This window comes from Stegastes partitus, unplaced genomic scaffold (genome assembly GCF_000690725.1).
Source record: "Stegastes partitus isolate 25-593 unplaced genomic scaffold, Stegastes_partitus-1.0.2 Scaffold17, whole genome shotgun sequence".
In the NCBI taxonomy this organism is placed as follows: domain Eukaryota; kingdom Metazoa; phylum Chordata; class Actinopteri; family Pomacentridae; genus Stegastes; species Stegastes partitus.
Window position 1 is genome coordinate 47,445 of NW_007577748.1, and position 13,391 is coordinate 60,835.

At 39.0% G+C, this 13,391-nt stretch overlaps 1 protein-coding gene across 1 annotated transcript in view; it reads left to right on the plus strand.

Moving 5' to 3' along the window:
• The window catches only part of LOC103364527 (solute carrier family 23 member 2), a 70,043-nt gene that overhangs the window by 14,393 nt on the left and 42,259 nt on the right, over positions 1 to 13,391 (plus strand). The window contains exon 2 of the mRNA XM_008291678.1: positions 11,036 to 11,184. Coding sequence (XP_008289900.1) covers positions 11,036 to 11,184 — 149 coding nt within the window. The remainder of the gene's footprint in view (positions 1 to 11,035; positions 11,185 to 13,391) is intronic.

Consider the following 13,391-nt stretch of genomic DNA (forward strand, 5'->3'; position numbering starts at 1 on the left):
AAATATATACAAATAAAAAAATATATGTATATATACATATACATTACACAATAACACAGTGACAGTAGCTGTGCATTGCATGGCCTCCTCCCTTACAACTGCTGGAGTGCAGGTAAAAAGCCACTAGATGGAAACAAACAGTCACGTAATCACTAAAGCAAACATCTGTGTTCTTTACCTGCTGGAGCCTTTGGAGCCTGAGTATAGGGGGAAAGAAAAGGGAGGGAGGAAATGTGCCGCAGTTCGGTCTGCTGTTACATCAATCAATCAATCAAACTTTATTTATTAAGCACTTTTCATACCTGACATGTATCACAAAGTGCTGTACATTACAGAACACAATCAGGAAAGGATCAGGGGATACAAAATAAAATACAAAACCCCACCCACTCTCCCAGCCCATATTTAACACAGAATGCCACTCACACACACACACACACACACACACACACACACACACACACACACAGACACACAGACACGCACACACAGGGACACCAAGTCAGGTTTCTACAGGAAGCCACAGAGGACCAAGGAAATGCTATCTTGAATTAAAATGGGGAAACACAGGAGCAAAAACTAAAATGATACAATCATAAGATATACAAAACTAATAAAATGCTAAAAGTTGAATAAAATTTTAAAAACTGTTTAAAACCAAACTATAAAAGAAAATTAATGAAAAGTATTAAAACATAAAATAGTAACTCTGAGACTTAAGTGGAGTAAAATACATAAGATTAAAGGAGTAGACTAAAAGAGAGGCTAAAAGAACAAAACCAAAATCAGCTAAAAGCCAGATTAAAAAGGTAGGTCTTGAGTTTGCCTTTAAAAATATGAACAGTAGGTGTTGCCCTCAGATCTTCAGGTAGACTGTTCCACAGACGGGGGCCATAACAGTGAAATGATGCCTCACCATACGTTTTGGTTTTTACTTTGGGGACTATGAAAAGACCACGACCTGAAGACCCGAGGGCTCTACTGGGCTCATGTGGTAAAAGCACATCAGATAAATAAGAAGGACCAAGACCATTAAGAGATTTATAAACTAATAAAAGAATCTTAAAATCTATTCAAAAAGATACAGGAAGCCAATGCAGAGATTTTAAAATTGGTGTAATGTGAGCTCTCCTTCTGGTCTTCGTCAGCATGCGTGCAGCTGAATTTTGCAGCAGCTGAAGCTGTGAAATGTTCTTTTTCGGAAGACCAGAAAGGAGAGCATTACAATAATCAATTCTGCAAGCAATAAAAGCATGAATAAGAGTCTCTGCATTGGCTTGAGAGAGAAACTGCCGCATTCTGGAGATGTTCTTAAGCTGATAAAAAGCCTTTTTGGTAACATCTCAGATGTGTGGCTCAAAGCTGAGGTTAAAATCAAATGTAACTCCCAAGTTTTTCACTTGTTTGCAGAGATTAAAAGACAGTGCTTCAAGTTTGTTCTCCAGTTTCTCTCTCTGGACCTGTACTGATGACTAAAACCTAAATTTTGTCCTGGTTGAGTTGCAAGAAGTTGTCTGCCATCCAGGACTGGACATCTAAAATAGAGTTAAAAAGGGCATCAATGGGGCCTGTGTCATCAGGAGACATGGCTATGTAGAGCTGTGTGTCATCAGCATAGCTGTGAAAGTTAATGCCGTGTCTCCTGATGACGTCTCCTAATGGTAACACATATAGATTAAAAAATGTGAGGGCCTAAAATCGAGCCCTGGGGAACGCCACATTCCATTTCATAGGTTCTTGATGAGCGTTCCCCAGTGCTAACATACGACCAAGCTACATGGTCTGCTTCAGTCTGTTTCTGACTGAATGCTGGGTTCTTCCTCTGAAACACAGCAGGCTTCAGCTTTTGCCTCCTTGGTGGAACGTTAACGTCAAATAAATCCACATGAGTTCAGATGCTATCTTGTGATCAGTTTTAATGAGTGAGGCATCGACTGAGAATGTTGGGGCAGTATTCCAGACCCGAGTATCATCATTAGCCTAATATAGTGTGCTGAGGAAGGGACAGATAGACGGTTTAAGTTTTAGTCTGTTGATTTCAAAAGCATTGCAAAAAGTACTCTCTCAACATTTCGGCTATAAAATGTGACCCTTGTTCTGAGTTATCATCTCTCTTCTTCTTATTCTGCCTATTAGGCATTTTACACACACACACACACACACACACACACACACACACACACACCTAAAAAAAAAACCCCACATAAACACAGGCACACACATATTTGTGTGTGTGTGTGTGTGTGTGTGTGCATGAAATATATGAATATAGTAACCAATCATTCATTTTTGTTTCTGAGCAGCCATCAGAGGATATCGGGAAATTGAACAAAAAGAAGAAAACATATGGAGGACAAGTGTCTGGACTAAGCTGCTACACTCATCTTACTTTTAGAGACAATGTTTTTTGTCTTGCTGTTTTGTACATGCACAGTTGGAAAAATACTGTGTTCACATTTATTTTATATCTTTGCATAAATACAGTTTTAAAGGATTATATTAACATTTAATTATTACATCAACATACTATGATTAAAGCAATATACATATTTTCTGTTACCACTTAAACAGGAACTCAGATGCCAAAAAATGGCAAAAATGTACTCAGCAACAAGTCCGGATGTTTTGCTCCTGTTCATTTTCAAGATTCAAGATTTAACCACATACAGCTGTACAGTACACAGTGAAATGAGACACCGTTTCCCAGATCCAGAGCTAAAGTGTTAGTGCAAAGAATGCAGTGCAAAAAGATAAGATAAAATAAAAGACAAAAAAAACAAAGAAAACAAAAAACAAACAAAAAAAAAAACTAGAAATAGAAATATGGAAACAGTAGTGCAATATAAAAAGCAGGTAGGGCAAACGTACAATTTAAACACGGCAAACAAAACAACACAACACAACACGGACAATAACAACACAATGGAGGTAGTGTGTGTGTGTGTGTGTGTGTGTGTGTGTGTGTTTGTGTGTTAGTCCAGTCCTTGAATGTTTAGCAGTCTCATTTTATGGTTCAATTTGAGTCTCTAGTGGGTCGTGGATCCCTAACCCACTTTAAAGAGAGCAGTTTAACCATTTCTTCGGTTCCCAAGATATGCTACTATATAAAATACTGTATGTAAATCCTGAAAATAGACTTCAAAAAGTTTAGGGGGCTTGTTTTGTTGTTTGTTTCCTTTTTTCACAAATTTGCTACACTATGTCCTTGCAATGACTTCTCATATAATACTATCTTAACCCTCCACCTCTTACACCTTTAAACCCCCCATGAACACTTCTGTCACATTGTAAACACAGGTATCATTTGCTGACTTGCTTTCACATCACCTCACCTCCGAAGAAGATGTGTCAGGTTGTATAGACCCTTTAGAAACTGACCTGTCTCCTGTGGACTGTGATAAGAGGGAACTGACCTCTTTGCATTCGAAAACAACTCATGGCTTACATAGGGCATTCCATGATATACTGTATACAAATAAATAAACAATAGAAATTAAATATTCCTGAGAACAAAGCATGATACCAAAACAGGTTACCATAACTGTTGTTATTTTTAACATATTTTTCCTATTCAATACCAGAATGTGTTACTCATTCATTTACTCATGAAACCAGACATACTTCAGTTTTAAACAGGCAGATCTTCAAAAGTGTTTGTATGGACTCACAGAAAACTGATCTGTCCCATGTGGCCTGTTTTAAGAGGCAATCGACCTCTTTGCATTTGAAGGCAGCCCCTGGTGTCACGTGTCAGGTCGGCCTTAAAGATCACTGGGTCATATTTCTGATTAATACAACTTAAACTCCCGACCGCTGTCATCAACACTTTTTCCCAAAGGATGCCAAAGGATCCCGTAAAATTGCTCAACAGAATAGGCTGCCTGGATGCTCACTTTGTGTATAATTAAGCAAATAGCTCTATAAGACAAATACAAACAAGACTTACAAAAGGTTTTGTAGAATTTTTAAAATACAGTTTTGAATAAACTACTCGCCCTGATATAGTTATGTATGAGTCCTCATTTCCCCTAAAACATAGGTGGTGAGTACAAAGTATAACTTCTACAGCCACAACAGACACACGTAATCAAAAAATTCCAGGTTAAAGTAAGCCAAAATGAGCCTTCAATTTCTAAAGCCGTTTTTGTATTTGTGGAATCAGTTTGCAAGAGACACTTGGATTCGGTCACATTTAAAATAAAAATTTGAGGCTACTTTAAGGTCACTGTTTCCACCAATTATTGTCGTGCTAAGACTGAAGAAAAACTTGGTCATCACTGTTTTTGCCAGTTATGTCATATTTCTGAGTATTTCTATAACAGTTAATGGGAACACACAGTCACATTGAGCAGAGACGGTGTCATTGCCCTGAGCACTGGACATGCTTTATGAACGGAAATTATTTACTAGTATATAAAACTTGTTTGTATTTGTCTGTTGTATTCATCGCTAGTACTGGGCTTAATTTCTTTCCATACCACTCTCCTACTCAGTGGCAGTAATCAAGGGTCTTTCAAAGAAATCCAGAAAAGGGCGCCACAATTTATAGAAATTTAGCAGAGGCAATACCAAATTTGGAGGACAGTTGAGAAAAACTTGCAAATTGTCCTTCTACATATAAATCAGCAAAGCATTTTAAACCCCTCCTGTGCCAGATGTGGAATGCATTATCTGTTGTTGACGTAACAAATAAGTGTTTTGCAGCAACTCTGGACTCTGAAGTGAGAAAGACTAGAGATCAAAACTTTTTCTAAACTGGGCCCAAATTCTGAAACATTGACGAACCATTTCATTGCTATACGGTTAAGACAAGGCAAGAGGCAGTGCTGAACCTAAAATTGCAGGTAACCAAGTCTTATTGTCCGCATGGGACTCCATGATGACCCAGATAGGTGATGCTGGTTCCAAATAAGTGCTTCCAGTACAGCATACACCTGCTATTTGCTGCCCAATAGTGGGGTTGAAAATTGGAACCATACCTCCCCTCCTCTTAATTTCTGAAGGACAGTCTTCCTCAGTCGTGGATACTTACCATTCCAAATAAATTAAGTAATTAATGAATCCAAAGAGTTAAAAAAAGATTTAGGAATCAGAATGGGAAGACACTGAAATCAATCTAGGAATTTTGTATGCAGCGTCATTTTACAGAATTAATTCTGCCAATTAAAGACAAAGATAACGACCATTTAGACAGTATTTGCTTGCACTGATCCAGTAAACGAAAATTACTTTTAAATAAGTGATTAAATTGTTTGGTGACACATATTCCAAGGTATTTGAAGTGATCAGTGACACCTTTAAAAGAGACATTTGCAAGGCCGTTGTCTTGAACCTAACCATTAATCACAAACAATTCACTCTTCTTCATATTGATTTTATCCCCAGAAATCTTACTCAAACCATCCAGTATGTTAAGTACAGCAGGTAAAGAAGTGGGCGATTGGAAAGGAACAACAAAAGGTCGTCGGTGTGACACTCTGTGCCCAATGCCACCCTTCCAAATGCCTTGTATGTTCCCACTGTCCCGGACTGCAATTGCAAGCGGTTCAATCACCAGAGCGAAAAGCAAAGGGCTTAAAGGACAGCCCTGTCTTGTTCTATGGTGAAGCTCAAAATATTCTGAATATTGACAGTTAGAACTGAGGCCAAAGGACTGGCATAAAGAAGCTTAATCCAGGAACAAAATAAAGGGCCGAAACCGAACCTGTCTAAAGTAAAGAAAAAAAATATTCCCACTCAACCCTATTGAAAGCTTTTTCAGCACCCATAGCAATATGATATTCCACTATATTGTGGTTAGGATTGCAAATGATATTAAGAAGCCATCTTACGTTGAAGAAGGAATGCTGAGTCTCAATAAAGCCAGTTTGGTCGAGTGATATTATGGAAGGAAGAATTTTTTCCAGCCTACATGCCAGTAGCTTAGACAGAATTTTAAAATCAGTATTCAACAAAGATATGGGCGTGTATGATGCGCAATCAGCGGGATCCTTATTCTTTTTAAGCAGCACAGAGATACAGACCTGGTAACACGATGGAGGGAGTGCACCAGAATCGAGCGACCCTTTGAAAAGAAAAGATGTAAGGTCATCAGAAATTTTTTTGAAAAAATAAACGGAAAATCCATCTGGGCCTGGAGATTTTCCCTATTGCAGGGGTGCCCACACTTTTTCAGCATGCGAGCTACTTATAAAATGACCAAGTCAAAATGATCTACCCACTACAAAAATGCAAAACATATATCTATTTTCAAATATATTGAGGATTCTTTATATGTACAATGTATGATGATGTTCAATTCAATTCAATTTTTATTTGTATAGTGCATATTTACAACATAGGTCATCACATAGCGCTTCACAAGTTACAACAGAACAAAACATAACAACACAGAAAACTGCAAACTGCCATGTAAAACACCAACAATCCAGCACTTCTGGATTCCTTCTGGATGTACCTTGCAAGAAAGGAAAAAAGCGAGGGCTTGAAATTGGCAGTAAGTCGCTGAATAGCTTGTTAATTTTAATTTTTTGTTATTTTGCTGCACTTAGCGCCACTGTTTGCGCATACGCGGTGACCTAAAAGTCAGAAAAATTCAGCCGTCTTCTGATGCCCCGGTAAATCTGACCTCTGAATCAGAAAAGTGAATGGCCGTTGAGTTCGAGACTCCAACTCGGGAATTCGGGAAGGATTCAAGCAGACCGGTTCGGATATATTTCCCCAGCAGTAATTTTTGATGCTCAGAAATCATCCAAACAAACATCATTTTACTGTGGGCGGGCATGTTTCCAAGCTGGTGTAATGAAACACATGTACCTTTCCGAGTTCCGAGTACAATCGAGCGCAACATCAAGCAGACCGAGACGGATGGATTGACGTCATAGCAACATGGCGCTGTTCACTGTGAGAGGTAAACAGAGCGCTTTTACTGGTTGAAGGTCAGTGACACATGTAGGATTCCCGCTGTTGCGGGCAGGCATGTTTTTGAGCTGGCGCAATAAACGCATTTACATCGGAAAACGGAGTTTCCGACTTAAATCTTTCCGGTGACTGTCTGCCCCGTTTATTAATCAAGTGACAGGATGGATGATAGACTGACGTCTATTTTTTGAATGTCATGTGATCTACTATTACTACTAGATACTAGATACTAGATCGCAATCGACGTAACTCTGTCTTGATGAGTAGAAAGTAGATTGAGTTTGGTTTGTAAGCTCAAATGTTCTTCATACAGGGCTGGTGACAGTGATTGAGCGTACTGTCTGTCATTACTCAAAATCTGGTCAGATGTAGCTCTCTACGCCTGCATTGCAGACCGTCTTTTAAAGGCTGCCAATGAGATAATTTATCCTCTAAGGAATGCCTTCATAGCCTCCCATACAGTGTTGTCTGGCATACCCGGCATTCTGTTCTTGTTCAAAAAGGTTTTAATTTTGGAAGAAATGTTAATGACCTGTCTTTGGATGGCTGAGAGCCAGTGACTTCAGAGGTATGGTGACCACACCTGATATTTATTTTTCACACATTTCCATGATTTGTCTTGTGCTTGATGTCACAAAAATGATTTAAATGAAAAGAATTTTTTTTTTTTTAAAAGTAGTATAAATACGATCCCCAGTTTCAGTGTTCCTTTAATAAACTGAAGTGAGTCAAGTAAAGGTTGCCTCTGCCAACGCAAATAGTTATTTAGTCGACACTTCATTGTAAAATGCCTTATATTACCACAAATTTATGTCACCCCAATAGGCACAGAAATTCTGGCGCTGTCGGTGTCATGTTCCAGACATTTGAACAGCAGTCTGAGCTAAAAACAAGGGCAAAGAGGTCAGGACCTCAGTAAATTTGTCCAGCTTGTTAAACCTGGATACGGCCGAGTGGGTACTTACACAACTCTTTGACCAAGGTTTACTTTTCATACTACTGCTATTGCAGCTGAATAAATATATGCAAATATATAATATAGTGAAATGGACCCATACATGGACAGCTTCTCTCATTTAGTTGTTTGGGTAGACTATCAACTATTGGAAGAGTCCTGGTGTTTTCATACTTGTTCATAATTATTGATGCCACTGTACTCATGGCAACCATCAAGTTTAGATTTATACTCCTGCCCTGATTAATTCCTCACCACCATTTCATCATGGATGTCTTCAGAGAGTTCCTTGGCTTCAATGGCTTGGTTTTTCATCTTTTACATGCAATGTACATTGTAGGATTTTGTATAGACAGGCTTTTCTAAACTCTGTCCAAACAGTTCAGTGTGCCACTGCAGTCAAGTTCTAGACACATCCTTAGTATTATTAAAACAAACAGGATTCATCTGACTACAATTTGAAGCTATAGGAAAGGGTCTGAATAATTTTGTAGATGAGAGACTTTGATTTTTAATAGATTTGTGACAGTTTACAAAGTCACTCCTAGACAAAGCAAGCTGAGGTGAGGTGGTAAGACTGCCTCTGAAGAGACTGTATGTATGCAGTGACATTTATCACTATGTGGTTATGGAAAGTATATTTTCTGTATTTGTAGGTACATAGATACTTAACTGATTCAGTGTTGCACTCATTTGACATCGTCAGATAATTTCATAATGGACAGTTACTTTTTTTTGCATTGTAAACCATATTGCAAGCATTTTTCTTCCTTGGTAAAACCATTGTCTGCATTAACCACAATGGAACCTACAACTAACAGCTAACAGCTTGGTTAGAGATTAAACTGCTACACCTTGTATTTTTCATTGATATACAAGTGTGAAAGGTGACATTCTTTTAAGAAGTTTGACCGACTTTGTGTAGCTCAAGAGACAAAAAGGACTTTATGCATTTTGTTTTACCACAGAAACACGTTAAACCTGACCTGAAAACAGATGGTGATTTGTAAAATCCAATGGTGTGCCATCAGGGCCAGCAAGGCATTCTCTGCTGACCTAAACTCTATCAGAATTACTGACTTACGTTGTAAAATTATATATATATGTCATTTTATTGGGCTGTTATTGATGCTCCTGTTAGATGTGCAGGGTTCTCACCAGGAATGTTTGACAGCGTATATGGTGCAGCTGTGGCTGCAGTTAATGGAGACTTGAATTGTTTTAACTCGGTTTCTTGCTTTTGTGATGCCATTCATTCTCGCTACATGAGATACCTGTCTGCGATGCAATGTCCTGTTATGCTGCCTTTCTGCATCATACTGATGGTTTCTATCACCTTGGCATCATAATGACGGTGTTAAGAGGTGGTTTGATTCAAGTAGGACACCACTGAAGGCCGAGGAGTAAAATGCATAGCTTGCCACTGGTAAAATCAGAGTTCCTCTTCAAAAATTTGTGTTTGTGAGAATTTTTTCTGGGACAGTCAAAAATTAGACATGCAGAGTTGTGTCAGTGTGGGAGGTCCCTGGTTCTTGTTGCAAGTTTCTTCATAAAACTTATGTTGGTGATAAATGGACAGAAAGTGGTGAGAGGAAGGAAGTTACCTTGTTAGATAGTTGCCACAACTTCACATGGATTTACTGTTAGTTAGAAATTCTATTAAGCAACTTTGGCATATATTTACGCATTGCGGCATACATCAGTACATACCTGTACACCCCTCAGTGGCGGATGAATATGTTTAAAGCAACATGTACCAATCTGCCACAACATTAAAACTGGCCCATTAACTGAATAATGTTGATCCTTTTGATACAATGCATGCTCAGCTGGAAAACCTTGGATCCTGGCTTTCATGTGGATATTACACTGAAGAACACCACCCACCTAAACATTGCTGCAAACCAAGCTCACAGGTCCCCCCCTTGGCAACAGTACTCCTTGACAACAGTGATGTCCTGCAGCAGGACGACAACATGAAAAAAACTGCACAATAATGACTTGAGGAACATGACAGAGAGCCCAGGTGTTGATTCTTCAGACCTCATTTCAATTGAGCATCTAAGGGATGTGCCCAAACAAACCCAATCCATTGTGGCCATACCTTTCAAAGAATCTGCTGCCAATATTCTGGTGTTTGACAGCTGTGTTTTATGAGAGTATTTACACTGTAGTGTGTTTTTATTTTATTTTATTTATTTTTTTTTTACATGTGACACAGAACACTGTTCACAAGTCATTCCCTTCAAATTGCTATGCATATATAGCATTCAATTCCATGCATATTCAAAACACCCTCAACCTTAGTCTCCTCAATTTCTACCATTCCCTCTACACACACATACCTGAACATACACGTAGCAAAGGAAACATATTGTAAATTCAATTCAAAAATATTTACTTTCATGTCTCTCTAACCATCTGCAACAGCTGCAACAAAATATAGGCTCTCCTATTACAGTTCAACAACACAAAATGTAAGCAAACAAAGTGTGTTGAGTATAATCATTATTTTGAGTATAATCCAACAGCTTTTAATAGGTTGGACCCCCAGCCCAGGAAACTGTCTCTTGTCTCACATCTTATTTCGCATGATGTGATCTATGAAATTGACAAAATGGTTGGTGTGGGGGGTACGGATAACAGGGCAACATAAATCTCTGTCTAGCAAAAAGAACATGAAGTTGTCTGTAAAGGGTCAGATTGCTTTGTAGAAGGACCACCAAAGTAGTTGAACATTTGCACGTTTATCTTCAAAACTCACCAGAATTTTGGGGAATGCTCCATTATCATCTATATAGACATTCCACTTGTCATAATAAATCCTTTGGATAATCTTTTTCTAGTATTTTTTTCTCATTTGAAAAAAACTTTACTCGCAGCTTTAGAGGATAGTGAAGATGGAAGCCTTTCCCTGAACTACCCTCACTTTCATGGACAATGAAAAACAAAACTATCATGGAACCCTTGGCTTCGTGAGAGCGTCTGGTATGCCAGATTGTTTAGGTCTGAGAGTTGGTGTCCAAGTAGTCTGGGTACAGTTAAGCCAATTTCATTTAATAAAGTTTTTTTTTTTTTTTTCTCGATGTTGATTGAATAAATGACAATGCTGGGTAACTGACTAGTTTGCCTTTGCTGTTCTTATTTCCAAGGGCAAAGAAAGTGATGAACAGCCACAACTGACAGTTGACATTGGGGAATCACACACAGAGGAGAATCTGGAGGAGACGGTGGACAAAAGTGTCGACCTGGTTTACGCCCTGAATGACAGACCTCCATGGTACCTCTGCATTCTGCTCGGCTTCCAGGTAAATTAATCTCATGACCCATTTGGCTCAGAATCATAACAGGAGAAACTGTCTGTTTATCCCAAACTGGAGAATACTGCAGAAAGCATAATGCATTCATTTATTTTCAGCCTCTAGATTATATATATATACCTCCAGAGGCAAAGTCATATATGAAGTCATTAGTTATTTTTCTGTCCAGCTGAAAAATGTAAGTCCAATATTTGCACTCCTTATAGATTTATATTTGATTCCAATACTTCTTTGGCTCATTAATTTCACTGCTAGATATTTTATCATCTACTACCAATTTACTATTTATTTTTTTTTATACTCAGTTTAATGCTAAGCAGGTAGCAGTAAGTAAGTAGATTTATCAGAGCACGTTTTCTGGAAACAACAATCTTTAGCTGATGGAAACAAGACTGAAGTAAGATTGGAGGGTTTCTAACTGTGAAGTTACAGTGTTGATTCTGCAGCACAGCCAAAGATAAGGTTAAGTATTTCAAACCAAAATGCTACAATTATGTGAAAAAAATGCTTCAACAGAATGTAATAATCTGTTACCATAGGGTAAAGGGTTTCATGTATTAAACACATTTTATTCTTGCCATGTCAGTGTTACATCCTAAAGTACTGTAAACACATGAGACTGGGGCCATGCCAGTACCTTTTCTCAAGTTTCAAAATCCTATTTTATTAACCAAGCTGCTTCCCAGCACATAGAGAATGGTTCCTTTTTTAAAAAAACAAAAACAAAAATGCAGTATTTTTTTTGATCTTCTGTAGTCAGGGACTATGAAGTTTTCATTTTGTTTCTCTTCCTGTTTGTACCCTAAAAGCAACCAGCAAACAGATTTTTTGAACACCAGCCAGTGGCTCCGAGTGTAAAAGAGTTCCAGCATGTGTGTACGCTTGTTAAAACTTTTACAGTGGCTGTAAGTCGGCACTGTACAACAGTTGTACTGGCTACTTGCTGCTACAGCGCATCCAGAAAGTATTCACAGCGCTTCACTTTTACCACATTTTGTTATGTTACAGCCTTATTCTAAAATGGATTAAATTCATTTTTTCCCTCAAAATTCTACACAAAATACACCATAAGGGCAACTTGAAAAAAGTTTTTTTTGAGATTTTTGCAAATTTATTTAAAACAAAAAGCTAAGAAATCATATGTACATAAGTATTCACAGCCTTTGCCATGAAGCTCAAAACTGAGCTCTGGTGCATCCCATTTCCACTGATCATCCTTGAGATGTTTCTGCAGCCTAACTGGAGTCCACCTGTGGTAAATTCAGTTGATTGGACATGATTTGGAAAGGCACACACCTGTCTATATAAGGTCCCACAGTTGACAGTGCATGTCAGAGCACAAAGCAAGCATGAAGTCAAAAGAACTGTCTGTAGACCTCAGAGACAGGATTGTCTCGAGGCACAAGTCTGGAGAAGGATACAAAAAATGTTTTAATGCTTTAAAGGTCCCAATGAGCACAGTGGCCTCCATCATCCGTAAATGGAAGAAGTTTAGAACCACCAGGACTCTTCCTAGAGCTGGCTGGCCATCTAAACTGAGTGATCGGGGGAGAAGGGCTTTAGTCAGAGAGGTGACCAAGAACCCAATGGTCACTCTGTCAGAGCTCCAGCGTTCCTCTGTGGAGAGAGGAGAACCTTCCAGAAAGACAACCATCTCTGCAGCAATCCATCAATCAGGCCTCTATGGTAGAGTGGCCAGACGGAAGCCACTCCTTCGTAAAAGGCACATGGCAGCCCACCTAAAGTTTGTCAAAATCCACCTGAAGGACTCTCAGACCATGGGCAACAAAATTCTCTGGTCTGATGAGACAAAGATTGAAGCTTTGGCCTGAATGCCAGGCATCACGTTTGGAGGAAACCAGGCACCGCCTATCACCATTAATACCATTCCTACAGTGAAGCATGGTGGTGGCAGCATCATGCTGTGGGGATGTTTTTCAGCGGCAGGAACTGGGAGACTAGTCAGGATTGAGGGAAAGATGAATGCAGCAATGTACAGAGACATCCTGGATGAAAACCTGCTCCAGAGTGCTCTGGACCTCAGACTGGGCTGATTCATCTTTCAGCAGGACAACGACCCTGAGCACACAGCCAAGATATCAAAAGAGTGGCTTCAGGACAACTCTGTGAATGTCCTTGAGTGGCCCAACCAGAGCCCAGACCTGAATCCAATTGAACATCTCTGGAGAGATCGG